The 17,117-nt window shown below is 46.5% G+C and overlaps 1 protein-coding gene across 3 annotated transcripts in view; it reads left to right on the top strand.

The window, feature by feature from the left end:
• KCNN3 (potassium calcium-activated channel subfamily N member 3) overlaps window positions 1-17,117 on the top strand; it is a 169,457-nt gene that overhangs the window by 3,020 nt on the left and 149,320 nt on the right. Inside the window, exon 1 of one of the 3 annotated variants that reach the window (XM_074318661.1) lies at window positions 9,390-9,470. The exons of 1 other annotated variant lie outside the window; for it this stretch is intronic. In XM_074318661.1, the coding sequence (XP_074174762.1) occupies window positions 9,468-9,470 (3 nt within the window). In that variant the 5' untranslated portion in view covers window positions 9,390-9,467. Of the gene's footprint in view, window positions 1-9,389; window positions 9,471-17,117 lie in introns of those variants that run through there. One more of the 3 variants, XM_074318660.1, reaches the window with a different exon arrangement.

Here is a 17,117-nt window from a genome sequence, read left to right as displayed (position 1 = left end):
CTCAGTGATTTAGCTCCAAACCCTTCACTAATAGGTGAGGAAACTGAGGCCCAGTGAGGGGAAATGGTTTGCTCAGGGTCATAGAGCGATTGGTGGCCGTGCCAGGACCGGGCCCCTGGGCTCCTGACTCCCCACCCAGGGCACGTGTCTCTGAGACCATGCACCTATGCCCTTTGTTGGAGGGTAGAAGAGAAGGCCCAGCTGGGGCCCTCGGGAGCTTGGCCTGGTCCCCTGCTTCCTGGGTGTCTCCAGACTTCCCTGAGGAAGCCAGGCCACCTGCCTATGCCACGAATGGCTGAGTTGCGGACGCCGAGCCTGCATGGTGCTAAGCCTCAGGCTGGCTGCCTGGGGCTCACCCTCACCTACCCCTTCTTGTCCCTTCTCAGCGTGGCTGGCTGGTCTAGACTTGCATAGGCCCCCAGCACGTCCTCTGGGTCCTCCGGCCCCTTCTGGAAGCTTCTCCCACGTGCTCTGGGAGTGTGCTCTAAATATAGACTCGCAGATGGATGGTGTGTGCACACCTTGAATTGTGGCCGAGAGACTCAGCCCTGGCGTGGGCTCAGCTATGCCCGTTGGTGGCCCTGGGGCTCAGAGCAGCTTCTCAGCACAGCTCAGGCCTCAAACCCTTTCCTTCTGTGGCATGGGGGTTTTTAACTGAGAACCGTGGCAAGTCTGGGAGGCCACACCAGGATGGTACTGGACATGCACGCATGAGTCAGGTGCAGTTCAGGCCTTGTCCATACCTGGTTTCCTTCTGTTTAGTCATTCCTCACAGGCCTCGCTTTCATGACATCTGGTGGGATTGAACTTGACCAGCTCAGAAAATACAAAACAAAACAAAACAAAAACAAAAACAAAAAGAACTATAGTCAATTTCGTTCAGCTTCCATATGCCAAGCTGGTACGTGCCCTCCTTCCCTTCCTTGCACACTTCTGATGACCTCTGATTTAGCCTCTGCAGCAATCCTCTCCCACAAAGGGTTATGGATTTTATTCAGTACACAATGTACACAGTTGTTTTGGTTCCAGCATACAGTGATCTGTGGAGGCCTGTGCTCATAATTAGGTAATCATTTTATTTCGTATTCTTCGCTAACTATCCCCGAAGGCCCTGTTCTTATGGCTTCAGGCCCATCCCTTGGATGACCGTCCTGGGCTCCGCTCTCCAGCCATCCTGATTTGCGAATCCCAGTTCCTGGAATCACCAGGCTCTCGTCCACCTCTGCTCCTTGGAAACGTACTGTACCCTCTGCCCAGAACAGCCCTGCCGCTTCTGTTCTCCTGGCTCACTCCTCTGGCTTTGGGTCTCTGCCTACGTGGTGCCTCCTTCCCTGGTTTTACTGCCCCTGTGGCCCTTCCCCCAGATGAGGTGTCCGCAGCACCCTCTATCTAGCCTTGGCACCCCGTGAAAGTCAGCGTCACAGTGTTCCCTGCTGCCCTTGGAGCTGTGAGGCTGGGGCTTTGTCCCTCTGACTCACGTCAGCCCCAGCACGTGGCTCAGTACCTGTCACATAGTAGGTGCGCAGTCAATGTTAATGAATAAATGAGAGACCCATGGCCGGTCAGGAGGCCATGCTGATGACCTCTGATGGGGCGCTGGGGCGAACGGGTCCTTTAGCTTAGATTCCTGACACCTCGTGCGGGTGTGGCATCAGGAAGGCTGGGCAGGTGATGGCAGGTGGCCGAGGCCCAACCTGGGTCCCCCACCTCTCCTCCTCGACTCCATCTCCTGCTGTCGCTCCTGCCTTGGTGGCCTGTCCTTGGTTCTCACTCCCCACTCGTGTCGCATCTCTCCCCTAGGGCTCCCCCGTAAGAAGCTGCAGAGGTTAGCCCCTCTCCCTGGGGTTTCCCAGTTTCTCCATCTTCCCCATCCTGAAACAGCTTGCCTTCCATCTGCAGAGCCCTCAAGTACCATCTCTCTCTCGTCCCCTTCACTCCTTAACACTTGCAATCTGACCTCTGCGCCCGTCTCCACTGAAATTGCTTCTTGAAGGTCACCCACCACGGACACAGCATTTTCAGTTCTCATTCACGACCCGCCTGCAGCAGCCCATGCGATCACCCGCTCCCTCCTTCTTGAATTCACTGTTGTGGTTCTCCTGCCTCTCTGCTCCTGCCTTTTCTATTTCTGACTCCTGCTGTCTTCTGGTGCTAGAAATACAGATGTTCTCCGGCCCGCGCCTCCTGGTCTCTCTTCCCTCCTGCCTGGGTGAGCTCATCTAGCTGTGGGTGACTCCTGAATGTTCTGGCTTCTCTACGTGGATGTCCTGCTACTTGCACATCATGCCCCACACCCCCACTCCTTCCTCCTGTGCTCTGTTACATTGCTCAGACGCGAATGGGGAGCCCGGGCTGAGCCCAAACCCTCAGATTTTTGAAACCTTGATGAATTGAAAAGGGAAAAACTGTCACTGAAAAGTCATAAGTTTTTGTTTGTTTGTTTGTTTTTGTCTCCAGAGGCGGGGACTTCAATTCACTTTTGGATTAGGCAGTTCCTTTGTTTCAGGGAAATTGCCCAAAGGGGCCCTTTCATGACAAGCATATGAAGTAAGTGTTTACCCATTGTCCTTGGGGACAAGTGGCAGCTTACCTGAGTGCACTCGAGGTAGCCCAGTTATTCTGTTTGGTGATATCTTGTGTGTAGTTAAGTCAGAGCTCTGCCTCTGAGACTTGCTCACTTTGGGGGGCTTGTGGGGAGAAGTCTGTCTTGAATCTGTATGAAGTTAGGGGACACTGAGCTGCAGACAGCTGTTTGTCCTTGGGCCAGTGGTCTGGGGGCATCTAGAGCCCAAGAAGAGGGCGGCTGGCAGGACCTCACCTGGAGGAGAGATGGACGCCAGAGCAGGCTGGACCTGGCACATCCATTGGGACCAGATGGGCTGCAGGGGGCTGATCTGTGTGGTCTTGTTTTCACCTTCACCCTAGACTCAAGGCAGCATGAGGCCAGGGAAGGTACACCTGCCAGCTTCCTCCAGATGAATCAGCAGATGGATAAATAGTGTGTTCGGCCATACATGCAGCCATAGAGCAAGAGTGCCCTCTCTTGGTAGGGCTGGGGTTTCCCCCAAGGTCCATCATTTTGGGAAAGGATGCTCCTAGGTCAGGAGGGCAGGTTGTTCACCTAGTTATGGGGCAACCTCTTTCTTCCCTCTGCAGGTGGGCTGGGAGTGCGGCATGGAGAGGCCTATAGGCCTGGGGCGGGGCCCATCTCTTGCAGCCGGGTCACTGATCTGCCTCGTGCTTTCCTTCTGCACCCCTCAGTGAGAGGCTGGAGGCATAGTCGGGGGCCCGCTCCTCAGTCTTGTGGGGCTGAGGTGAGAGGCCTACATACTACGTGTCTAATTATTTAAGTTATAAATGAAACTAACAAGCTCTTAAATAAAATATGTTCTAACCTCCTAGTTTGACAAATATACCATCACAATGACAAAATTGGAAAATAATGTAACAAGTTGGCAAAATATCAAAATTGATTGAATTTTATTATTATGCATGTCTGAGTGTTCTGTTAGTGGGCCAAGATGACTGGATAAGTAATAAAGACAAATATCATTTCTAAATTATTGTATAGTTTTCCACAACATTTATTTTTTGCCTTTATTTTAGCAAAATCACAAATTATGTTGATTTGGTTCAAGATTCTACCTAATTTGTTTTCGAAGAAGTTTCTTTTCTCCTAATGTAGTCATCTATTAAAATAACAGGCAAAATACTAGTTTACATGAATCAGTATAAAAAACTTAAAGCACAATTTTTGAATAAAGTTGATTTTAAGTTTTATTTGATTTATTTTAGCTGTCGCTCACCAGCAATCTGTGTTTTATCTGCATTTTAAAAAATACTTTTTATTTTTTAATTACAGTTGGGATACATTATGTTAGTTTCAGGAGTACAACATAGTGATTAGACATTTATATACCTTATGAGGTGACCACCCCAATGAGTCTAGCACCCATCCGACCCCCTACATAGTTACTGTAGTATTATTGTGTATATTCACTATGCTGTCCTTCGCATCCCATGACTATTTTGTAACTGCCAATTTGTATTTAAGCCCTTCCCCCTTCCCCAGCCCCCCAACCTCTCTCTCATCTGGCAACCATCTAAATGCTCTCTGTATCTATGAGTTTGTTTCTGTTTTGTTTGTTCATTTGTTCTGCTTTTTAACTCCATATATAAGTGAAATCTTATGGCATTTGTCTTTCTCTGTCTGACTTATTTCACTCAGCATGGTACCCTCTAGGTTCATCTCTGTTGTTGCAGGTGGCAAGATTTCATTCTTTTTTTATGGCTGAGTAATGTTCCGTTGTATATATGTAGACGTCTTCTTCACCCATTCTTCTATCGATGGGCACTCAGGCTGCCGCCATATCTTGGCCATTGTAAGTAATGCTGCAATGAACATGGATACACATGTCCCTCTGAAGTAGTGTTTTGGCTTTCTTTGGATAAATACTCAGCAGTGGAATTACTGGGTCCTTCTTTGTCTCTTGTTATAGCTTTTATTTTAAAGTCTATTTTGTCTGGTATAAATATTGCTACCCCAGCTTTTTTTTTCATTTCCATTGTCATGAAAGATCTTTTTCCATCCCTTTAGTTTCACTCTTGTAGGCAGCATATGTAAGGGTTTTGTTTTCTTATCCAGTCAGCCCTCCTATGTCTTTTGATTGGAGCATTTAATCCATTTACATTGAAAGTAATTGTTGATAGATATGTAGTTATTGCCATTTTATTATTCATATTTTTGACTTTTTTCTTCTTTCTTAAAGAAGTCCCTTTAACATTCCTTGTAATACTGGTTTGGTGGTGATGAACTCCTTTAGTTTTTTCTTGTCTGGGAAGCTCTTTATCTGTCCTTTGATTCTGAGTGATAGCTTTGCAGGGTAGAGTAATCTTGGGTGTAGGTCCTTGCTTTTCATCACTTTGAATATTTTGTGCCAGTCTCTTCTGACCTGCAAAGTTTCTGTGGAGAAATCAGCTGACAGTCTTATAGTGGCTCCCTTGGAGGGAACTAACCCTGCCCAGCAAGGTTGTATGGGGCGTGCTGAAGCCAGATGCTGCTTGTTTGGGGTTTGTGAACCTTTGAGAGGTCTTAGGAAAGTCCACAGCACGAGCCAAGACAGGCCATTGGTGTGGAAAAACCACTGGAAGTGGCTTGGGTGGGCCTGCAAGTTGGCTGGGGCGGGGCCTCAGAGAATCACCTGGGCGGGGCCAGTGGTGTTAGCCAGTTGATGGAGACTCAGATGTCCTGCCCACCTGCATCTGCACGCAGCAAGCGGGGAGGGCTCAACAAAGGAATGATGACTTCCGCGGGCTCCTCTGTCCAGGAGAAAGCTGCCCTTCCAGCCCTCACCCTGACGCCAGACACTTCAGTTCCTCCCAGTTTGTCCCTGGTGCCTTTCGAGGTGCTGGCTCAGCGCTGGATCTCAGAGCGAGTGAATCCATCGGTGAGTATGTGCGCGGGCCCTTTCCAGGGACGCCTAGCATTGCAGCTGCCCTCTGTTGCACTCAGCCGCAATTTCTGCTGGTTTTTACAACCAGAAATTAGGGGGACTTCTCTCCCCAGCACTGAAACCCTGGGTTGGGGAGCCTCCTTCCTCCAGGGGGACCTCTGCAGCTGAGCTATCCCTCCCAATTTTTAACCATCACATGTGCGTGTGGGACCAGCTCATTCTGCGTCTCCACCCCTCCTGCAAGTCTCAAGGTGGCTTTTTCTGTATGTCTGTAGTTGTAAGGCTTCAGTTCAGCTAGACTTCAGGCAATTTTCTGATGGTTGTTCTGCAGGTCAGTTGTAAATTTGAGGTGGTCAGGAGAGGAGGTGAGCACAGTGTTTACCTTCTGCTCCACCGTCTTGACCGAAAGCTGACATTGTATTTTATGAAATTTTAATTAAATCTTATAACATGCTTTTATGAAAATAAAACTATAAAACTATTTCCAGTTTTACTAGTCAACATCCATCTGGTGGCCACTGTAAAGAATCAGTATCAAGCGTTTTACATTTACCTCTAGACCTGGTTTACAAATTTCTTTTTTCCCCTTCTTCCGTCACCCCCCCCCACACTCCGGTTCAAGCGGTTGTTTCTCAGTCTAGTTGTGTAGGACACAGCTCCCTGGCCCATGCTGGTATCATGAGCCTTGCGCTTCCCCAGCTGAGGCAGTCGGTTGCCAGTTGTCGGTCGGCCGCTCACAGCAGCTCACGGCAGCTCTCGCCAGCTGCCGGCCGCTCACACGCTGCTGGCCACTCATGGCAGCACACAGCAGCTCACAGCAGCTCACTGCCCTCCGGCTGCTCAGGGCAGCCCAGCTCCAAGGAGAGCTGTTGTTCACAATCTTCGATGTAGAGGGTGCAGCTCACTGGCCCATATGGGAATTGAACCAACGACCTCAGCATTAGGAGCTCGGAGCTCCAACCACCTGAGCCACCGGGCCGGCCCATGGTTTACAAATTTAAGAGTAATATGAATGATTTTATATTGAAAATATTCCTCAAGCACCATGTACAGCAGTTGCGAATACTCTGCTAACACATGACTACTTCCTCAGTTATGACTGACACAGGAAGGGAATCAAGAAAGTGAGCACTCAGCCTGCTGGTGAAGGGTAGGATGTCGTGGTATCTAAAAGGATTGGACAAGCGAATGAATGTGTCTCTTCTTTCCCCAAGCACCCCTCCTGTGTTGGCTGTGCCACAACCCACTCACGGCCTTGGCGTTTGTTTGGAAGCCATAGGAGAAGAGACGTGGAGAAACCGTAGTCACAAAAGAGGACGTTTAGGGTTGTATGTTGCATTGTGTCAGCACTGAGCTGTGCTCCTGGGAGAGGATGTGCCTGTGTGTGTGTGTGTGTGTGTGTGTGTGTGTGCGTGCGTGTCTTATAACAGCTTTATTGTAACAGTACTAACAGTGTACAATTCAGTGGTTTTTAGTATATTCAGAGTTGAGCGTCACCACTCATTTCGGAGTGTTTTCGTCACCCTCAAAGGAAAGTCTGTATCCATTATCAGTTGCTTCCCATTCTGCCCTCCCCCAGGTCCCTGGCAACCACTAACCGACTTCGTCTCTATGGATTTGTCTTTTCTGGACATTCATATACGTGGCATCATATATTCCAGGGACTTTTGTGACTGGCTTCTTTTACTTAACATAATGTTTTCCAGGTTTGCCCATGTTGAGGCACACGTCGGCCCATTCCTTTTCATGGCTGAATCAGATTCCAGGGTTTGGACGGACCACATTTTGTGTATCCATTGTTGGTGCACATGTGGGTTGTTTCCACGTTCTGGCTATGGTGAATAACATTGCTGTGAAATTCATGTACAAGTTTTTGTGTGGACATATGTTTTCTATTCTCTTGGGGATATACCTAGCAGTGGAATTGCAGGGTCCCTTGTGTTCTTTAACTGTGTGTGTGCGCGCGTGCGTGCGTGCGTGCACACACGCTATAAATGTAGATTTGGGACCATAAGCATAGAGATGGGATTTAAAACCTTGGGACAGGAAGGAGGTGGTCACCTAGGGACAGTTTATAGACAGAGAGGAGAAGGGGTCCTGGGACCGAGCTCTGCAGGAGAGGATATGGGCAGGGGCCGTGTTCTTGAGAAGGATGGGGTCGGCCACATGAACAGTGCAGGGACACCGTCCCTCATCACAGGGGGAACAGCGAGGGTGGTCTTGATGTGGGTAAGCTGGTGGTTTGGTGGTAGAGAGATGAGGGAGTTCAGGTGGTCAGATTGCACCAGGTTGTTCCCAGGAAGTATGAAGCACAGGCATTGGTGTGGGGAGGTGGGGAGGCGGTGGGGAGAATGTAGAAGGTCTGAGGAGTGAGGGGAAGGGATGAGCTCGTCACTTTGGAGATGGGAAATGTCCCCCCCCCCCCCCAGGGACATTTCACTGGGCAGGTGGGGACCCATCTGAGATCGACATAACTGTCCCCAACTGTTTCTTCAGAGAGAAGCCTCCTGTCTTCTTCCAGGCCCAGCTTTCCTGCACCCACAGCTTTGCTCATTCATTTCTTCGGTGGCATCCGGAGGGAGGGATGGAAGGAGGAGGTAGGCAAGGGGGGAGGGCACGCACAGTGGAATAGAGCCAAGCTGTTCCCCGTCCCCAGCTCAGGAAGGCCCACCGTGACCTTGCGCAGTGGCAGGAGACCCGGCTGGGCCCACCAGGCAGGGTGGGAGGCAGAGCTGGCTGGTTTGAGAGGCCTCCTGGCTCTATTGTGGGAGAGGCTGGGCAGCAGAGAGGAAGCGGTTTCAGGCAGGGGTACCCGTGTGGGAAAGGAAGCGTGGCTGTCGTGTGGGAAGGATGGAAACTCTGAGTGTGGGGTGCAGGTTTCGGCCCTGGGGACGTCCTGCTCTGGTTCCCACAGAGTAGGTAGGAAGTTGCCCTTCCCCTGACCCCTTTCTGTCACGAGTGGCCTTTTCATTGTGCTCGCTGAGCGTGTGTGGGGTCAGCTAGACTCCCCCCAGCTCCCACGCCCGCTCCAGCACTGCCCTGGCCAGTGTGTGTATGTCAGGCACCTATCTCCACCGCCGGTTCTCAGGCTGGCCCAGGGTGAATGCCAGCCTGTCTGAGGGACACAGTGACCCTGTTTGATTCTCCCACTGCCAGGGAGGCAGCTGATCTCCACTTCACGTGGAGGGATTTGAGGCTCAGTCACGTCGAATGGCCCGCCCAAGGCCTCACTTGCACAGCTGAGCCCTGTCGTGGTCCAAGAGGGATTCTTAGCTTTCTGGAAGGACAGAATACTTTGTTGTTCTGCTGCGGCTTGCGGCTTCTTGCGTGGCAGACTGGGTCGGTACAGTGAAGATGGTTTTCTGAGAATTTTTGTGTAAGAAGAGAGGCAGTGCAGGGCTCCGGGAACAGGCCCAAAGGCCTGCGTTCACATCTTGGCCTTGTGACCTCGAGCAAGCCATTTAATCTTTTGGAGGCTCTGGGTCCTCACCTGCTACCTGGGGCCAGTAATCCTTCCTGCTTGCTTCTTAGGGGTGCTGGGAAGCCCGGATGTGATAACGTGCCAGAGAGCACCTCACAGGAAGAAACTCTTACTATCAATGAGCAGCTACTAGGTCACATCAAAGGCTGGGAACGGATCGCTTTTCAAAAGGAAAGAGGATTCATTGTATTTATTTGAGGGGTTCATGATTATCGGCATTTTGTTCTTAGTCTCGTGGCTGGTGAGAGAAAAGCACACAGGGGAGATGGATGAGGTGTGCCCAGGCAGGGAACATTCCAGACCCCGCTGGTCTCCAAGGCCCTCTTGAAGTAGAGAGCCCTTGCAGGCTGAGAAAACCACTCAGAAAGCAAATAGCATGATTTTAAATTCTTAAGATGACTCGACAGCTGGGTATGTTCTTTGTTGCTTAATAGGTTTTCTCTAGCTAATTCTCCTGGGTTGTTTCCATTTCCTGGGCAGAGGGAGTCGGCTTTAATATCTCCCATCATTGGTGATAAGCTGTTGCCTGGTGAATGGTGAGAATGTGCGGATTTGTGGGGGGAGGGAGGACTCAGTGAAAGGACCTCAGCAGCAGGGCTGGAGGGAAGTCAGGCTGCCTTCAAGGTCACCTGGAGGTCATGGAGGACTGAAGCTCAAGTGATCTCCCCTCCGGGAAAACTTCCCCAATATTGCCAGACAGAATTAATTGGGCCCTTGTCCCTGCTCCTATACCAGCAAGGTGCTTTTGGTTACAAGTGACACAGGAAGATCAATGCAAACGGACTTAAAAAATAAGGAGAATTTATTATCTCAGATGACTGAGAATTTCAGAAGTAATTTACCTTTAGGTATGGTTTGATCAGGACTCTGGCTCTGTTTACCCTCAGTTCTCTAGACTCCACTGTCCTTTAAGGTTCAGGTTTGTTCTCAGGTTGACTTTTCCAAGGAGGCAAGATGGCTGCCACCAGCAATGGAGCCTACATTCATATTTGTTCATTTACAGACAGAAAGAATGTCTTCTCTCCCAGCCATAGACCAAAAGCCCTAAGCCTGACTGGGGGTGAACTGACCTGAACTGGACAAGAGAATCCATGCATTGCTTGACTTAGGTTGGCATTACTTCCTCTTCCTGAAGCAGTCAGGGTGTGGTACAAAAGTTGAAATTATACCAGGCATGGAGCACCTTGGAATTGGAGAAGGATCAATCTCACCCAAACATGTGGTTGCAATGAAGTATGAGTGGGGTGGTTCCCAAAGGGAGAGCGTTTAGGAAGGAGAAGAGGGCAATTATTGCTGGGTCTGCAACCAACAAATGCCCACCATACTCTCACGGTACTCATGCTGCACTAAAATCATGTGTACTTGTGTTCGGCTCTCCAATTCCTCTTGCTTTTGATGGAGTCTTGTCTTTTTTTTTCTTTTATGGATTGTGCTTTTAGTATTATATCTCTTGATCTACAGATCCAATGGAATCCCAATCAAAACCCCAGCCTAAGCCATGGTCTTAGAAATTTCTCCTATGTTCTCTTCTAGAAGTTATATAGATTTAAGTTTTACATTTAAGTCTGTGATTCATTTTCAGTTAATTTTTGTATATGGTGTGAGGTATGGATCAAAGTTTTTTGTTTGTTTGTTTTTGTTTTTTTGCATATAGATATCCAATTGTTCTAGCATCATTTGTTGAAAAGACTATTCTTTCTCTGCTGCATTGCCTTTGCACACTTGTCGAAAATCAGTAGTCGACATATGTGTGGACCTACTTCTGGAGTCTCTATTCTGTACCACTGATTTATTTGTCTATTTTTATGCCAACTCCACACTGTCTTAAGTCTCTTTAGCTCGATAATAAGTCGTGAAATCAGGTAGTGTAAACCTCCCAACTTTCTTTTTCAAAGTTGTTTTGGCTCCTTTAGATCTTTTGCATTTTAACATAAACTTTAGAATAAGCTCATATATATATATATATATATGCCTGCTGAGGTTTTGTTTGGATTGCATTGATTCTATAGACCAATTTGGGGAGAATTGGCATCTTAACAATCTTGAGTCTCTGACCTATGACCATGGTATATATCTCTCCATTTATTTAGATTTTTAATTTTTCTCAGCAATATTTTGTAATTTTCAGTATACAGATGTCGCATGTCTTTTATCAGGTCTATCCCTAACGATTTCATATTTTTGATGCTATTGTAATTGGCATTGTTTATTTCAATTTTTGATTGTCTTTGCTAATAAGTAGAAATACAGTTGAGTTTTGTGTATTGATCTTATATCCTACAACCTTGTTGAACTCACTTATCGGTTCTAGTAGCTTTTTTGGAGATTTTCATAAATTTTTCTCGATAGATGATTATGTCATCTCTGAATAAAGATAGTTTTACTTCTTCATTTCTAATCTAGATGCCTTTTATTCATTTATTTTTTCTTGTTTTCTGGCTAGAACCTCCATGCAGTGTTGAATAGGTGATGAGAGTAGACACGACTTATTCCCCAATCTTAGGGAGAAAGCTCTTAGTATTTAACCATTAAGTATGTTATTAACTGTAGGGTTTTTTTGGTAGATGCTCCTTATCAGGTTGAAGTGTTTATTCTAGTCCTAGTTTGTTAAATATTTTAAATCAGGAATGTATGTTGGATTTTATCAAATATCTTTTGTGCATCTTATGTTTTTCTTTTTTAAATTTGTAAATATGATGAATTATATTGATTTTTCAAATGTGAAACTAACCTTGCATTACTTGGCTAAATCCCACTTGATCATGGTGCTTTATCCTTTTTATATATTGTTGGGTTCAATTTGCTAAATTTTGATTTAGAGTTTTTATATTGATATTTCTGAGGAATTTTGTCTGCATATTTCCCCCCTTATGTCTTTGTATTATTTTGGTAGTATGGTAATTCTAGCCTCATAGAATGAGTTGGGGATATTTTCTCTCTTCAATTTCTGGAAGAATTTGTGTATAATTGATATTATTTCTTTCTTAAATGCTTAGTAGAATTTGCCAGTGAAGTAATCTGGGCTGGGATTTCTTTGTGGGAAGCTTTTAAACTATACATTCAATTTCTTTAACAGATGTATGTTTATCGCACTATTTCTTCTTGTGTGAACTTTGGTAGTTTGTGTCTTTTAAGGAATTTGTCCATTTCATCTAACTTATCAACTTTATTGGCGTAGAGTTGTTTACAGTAATCTTTATTATCCTTTTAATAAGAATCTGTAGGGATCTTACCTTCTCATTTCTGATATTGATGAATTTTTGTCTTTTCTCTTTTTTCTTGTTGGTCTGACTAGAGATTCATCAATTTTGTTAATCTTCTCAAAGATTCAGGTTTTGGTTTGATATTTTTTCTAATATTTTTATATTTTTTATTTTATTGATTTTTCACTCTGATATTCCTTTCTTTTGTTTATTTAGGTTTAATTTTTTCTTCTTTTCCTAATTTCTTAATATAAAAGCTAAAGTCATTTATTTGAGATCTTTATTCTTTTCTAATGTCTAGGTATTTGGTGCTATAAATTCCTCCTAAGTACTGCTTTTGTGGCAAATTACAATTTGTTGTGTTTTCTTTTCCTTTCTATTGTCCTTTTGATTTCTTTTTTGCCCTATGGATTATTTTGAAGTGTGTTATTTAGTTTCCAAATGTTTGAGGATTTTGCCGAGATCTTTGTTATTGACTTCTAATTTAGTTCTACTATAGCCAGGGTATATTTTTTGTATGACTTAAAGTCTTTATGGCTCCGGGTCTCTGTCTTGGTAAAGTTCCATGTGCATTTGAAAATTATTTTCACTGAGCTGCTCAAGGCAGGAAATGGGAAGTGAGCCTTTCTCTTAACCACATACCCATTTGGTCACCAAGCTCTGCCAGTCCTGTCTGCAGAGGCCGCTCTAATTTCCCTCCTTACTGCCTTACTTCAGGCTCAGATCAGTTCCCTGGATTCACGCAGCATCCTCCAAATTGATCTTCTCTCTGACCTCCATCCTATGCTAGCCTTCCTCCACGCTGCAGGCAGAGTGCTTTTTAAGGTCACTCTCCTGCCTAAATCCTTTGATGCTCTCCATCCCCTAATCAAACCACTTTCTTGGTTGTAAGACCCTTCAAGTCTGCCTTCTACTTACTTCTTTAGACAGAGCTCTTAAAGTCCTCTCACACTCAAGTGAACTCAAGCCATGTGGGATTATTTCCAGTTTCAGGAGGATGGTTTTGGGGGAGCAAGTGAAGAGTCTCTTTGGGACATAAGGGTGAGCTCCTCAAGGATGGACTCACCCATTACTCCTCTAATTCTCGCGTGTTTGTGACCGAGTGGACAGATGCTCTCAGGCTTGCTGACCTGCTTTGCTGGTTGAATGCCTGGCACATGGTACCATCCTCCCATCCTCAGATGAAGGGGGAAGCCGTGCTGTGTTCTTTCTCACCTGGCAGGTTATCTGCCCAAATAGACTGCTCTGGAGGTTACCCCAGACGAGAGCATGGAGACACACGTGGGTAGGAGAGAGGGGTGCGGGGGCATGAGAGAGAGGAAGAGGACCCTGGGAGTTTGGGGAGCGGTGGACTCAGCATCTCATTAACATTCATTAACATTTGCTGCTCAGCTGGGGGTATGGTCTGGCTGCATCACTAACACATCATAATCCCAGGCGTCTGAGCACAGTTCAACTGTCCACCCAGCCATGCACCATCCACCCACCCATCCATCCATCCATCCATCCATCCATCCATCCATCCATCCATCCATCCCTTTGTTCCCCTGTCATATTCCAGGCCCTGTGTGGGGTTCCAGGTACGTTATGGCAACAAGGCAGGTCTGGTCCCAGCTCCCTTGAGCTCACTCACGTCACGTGCATTCACACACCAGGGGTGCCACAGCCACCACAGCCACCTTTAGAGTCTACTAGCACAGTACCCTCACTTCTGTCTAAGCTGGCTGAGACCCAGCACTTCCCAAGTCCAGGGATGATGCTGTTACTGGAAGTTTTAGCTCCAACCACACATACCTCCTTGCTGGAGGTTCAGAGCAGTGCTGCTTACAATGGCCAGAAACTGTCAAGTGCCTGAGAGTAGTGAATGGCTGAGCAAACCATCCATGGATGATGGGACAACGTGACGTTATCTAATTAAAATGCCGAGTAGGTGGGGTTATGTTGCTGTGTTAATGAGACGGGATTTAATGTACCTGTGAGATTTCCTTTAATGAAATAAGCAGAACATGAAATATTAGGTACACACTAATTACAGCTACTCTAACACTGATATATATGCCCTATAATCTCAATTGTGCAGGGAAAACACAACGCAAAGCCAAAGACCTAAACATACCAGATAGTAACATTAGGTACAGGAATTATACGTGAGTTTTCTGCTCCTTTATTTTCTATTCTTTCTGAACTTTTTATAATGAGCAAGCGGGTATTGACTATGAAAATTCAGAAAAGTAAATCAAATAAAACACGGAACCCCTCCTATGTTTGCAGATTGGCCTAGATCCAGGGATATCAGAAGAGCCTGGTGACCGCTCGAGTCTGTGGTCCATGTTTGTGATAAAGCACACACTGGGATCTGAGAGCTGGGTTAGCTGGTGCTAAGCGCCGTTTGGTTCTGAAGTGCGGTATTCAAGTTTCATTCCATAAAGTGGAGAAGCTCACCGTCTAGTCAGGGAAGCAGACTTATGTATTTACTCATTTATTAATTCCGCAAGTGTTTGTGGAGTTCCTGCTAGGTTCCTGGCATTGTCCCAGATGTCAGGGGCCACAAACACATCATTCTAAGGCCCTGTAGGAAGCGCCTCCGTGGCGGTCCCTACAAAGAGTCGGAAGCACACAGCAGAGGAAGCGGCTGACCCGTCTGGGGCTGTGGAGGTCAGGGAAGGCCTCTTCTGTGCCCTGAGGAATGAATAAGCATTCCCTAGTCAGCAAGCGGACGGAAATGGAGCTTGTGCCATGTGGGGGATTATTTTGGGAGATGCCTATGTGTGTTAGGAGGGTAGATGGAGTAAGCAGATTGTTTATAGGCGGTTGTCCCTCTCCCAGCCACGGAAATCTGAACTCACAAAGTTAGAATAACTCCCCTGAGTCCTGGCTGTTTCTTCCCCTCCTTTAACCAAGGGTCCTGCGTGTTGAGGGTCTCTTTGAATAGTGACCCCTCGACCCGTCAGTCCTGCCCGGTCCAGGAACTGGAAACATCTGGATCCTGTTGGGCTGGAAAAACAGTGTGTGACCCCTGGATTTCTGTCCTTATCCAGAAAGCAAGTGACAGCTACAAGAAGATGACTCAGGGCTGGAAATTCTAGTGGTTCGTATGACCGTTTCCCCGAAAATAAGACCTAGCCGGACAATCAGCTCTAATGCGTCTTTTGGACCAAAAATTAATATAAGACCTGGTCTTATTTTAATATAATATAAGACCCTGTCTTTAATATATAATATAATATAATATAATATAATATAATATAATATAATATAATATAATATAAAAGACCCGGTCTTATATAAGACCGGGTCTTATGTTAATTTTTGCTTCAAAAGACGCATTAGAACTGATGGTCTGGCTAGGTCTTATTTTCAGGGAAACACTGTAACATTAATAAGAAACCTTGAAAAAGTGTCTGTTGGGCATCTCTTGTCTGTCTCGTTCTGTCACCCTTCTTTGTCCCCTCCTTTTCTCAGTGTTCCTCTGTCTCCTTTGCTACATCACTCTTCCTTCTTTTTCTTCTCTCTTCTCTCTTGGTCTCATTCTCTGTTTCCTGTTTCTCTGAGTGGTTCCCTGTCTCGCTTGCTTTGCACAGCTTTTTCTCTCTTTCTCATATCTCTTGCCTGTCTTCAGGTCACCCCCTTGGTTTTCTCCATTTAAGGGAGCCCCCGCTCGCCTCTGAGGGTGTTTGGAGAGGGCAGAGGTGGTGGGATGCCCTGACCTCGAGTGGTCACCAGGTTCTTCTTACAACCCTCAGAAATTTCCTAATCTAGGCCAATCTGCAAATAGAGGAGGGGTCCCGTGTTTTTATTGATTTACTTTTCTGAGTTTTCATAGTAAATACCCGCTTGTTTATTATAAAAAGTTTGGAAAGAATAGAAAACAATAAAGGAGCAGAAAAATCACATATAATCCCAGTACCTAATGTTACTATCTGGTACGTGTCCGTCTTTGGCTATGCATTGTGTTTGGTCTCCCTCAGCCGCGCATCTCTTTTTAAGGAGTCTGAATTCATAGCGTGAACGTATAAAGAGCTCTTCCATCCTGGCCCTCACACACCCCTGCTTGAGCAGAAGCATTTCCCACCAGATAATCATCAGGTGTCCTATGGGGAATGAAAGACCTGCATCACCAGCGTGGCCGTCAAGCTTCACGAAAGGCTCTGCTCTCCTGGTAGGTGATAGGACCCATCTTTAATGAGATTCCTTCCCCAAATCTCTCTAATGAAGTTGGTCATGTGTGTGTCTTCTCGATAAGCGAGCTCACAGGAAGGGCAGCGGTTCTCGTTTTGACATAAGGTGGTGCTTATCCCTTTCTTATTTGTGTTCCAAGGACACCAAGCTGATGTGTCCTCAGGATCCGTACCAGGGAGCTGCCCTGGGGGCAAGGATCCTTCTGAGGAGGTGCGTTTGGACCACTGGCTGGCTTGGCAGATGCAGCATTTGCCTCACCTCTTCCTCGAGTCCCCACTTTGTCCACACTCCTCTGGTGATTGATCTGCTTCTCAGGAAGACCCACCCCAGTGTAGCCAGTGTGGTCATCCCACTCAGTGACTGGTTTAGGTGTGAGCGTGTGACTCATTTTTGACCAGTCAATGTGGAGGAAAGTCTAGGGACTTTTGGGACAGTTTCCCTCATTATTAAAAAGAGATCCAAGATAGCGGTGCTTCCCTTTATTGTTTCTGGACTTTGAAGGGTGATGATGAGATGCTTGGAGACGCTGCAGCCATCTTGTGAGCACAAGAGGTGTGGCCAACGTGCTAAAGATGGCAGAGTAGAAAGTCAGAAAGAACCTATGTTCCTGGTGATGTGTGCCACCAAACTGATGGCTCCTGAAACTGTCCTACCTCTTGAGTTCTTAGTGTGTGGGATTGCAAATGTCCTTGTTTTAAATCTCTCTTGAGTTGGTTTTTCTTTACTGAAAGCATCTGAGCACATTACAGACAGGGAGGTCCGAGACGGGCCCACCATATTTCCTAAGGGAAGCGTGAGTTT

This window comes from Rhinolophus sinicus, linkage group LG14, assembly GCF_036562045.2.
Source record: "Rhinolophus sinicus isolate RSC01 linkage group LG14, ASM3656204v1, whole genome shotgun sequence".
NCBI lineage: Eukaryota > Metazoa > Chordata > Mammalia > Chiroptera > Rhinolophidae > Rhinolophus > Rhinolophus sinicus.
This window is presented reverse-complemented; position numbering and strand designations above follow the sequence as displayed.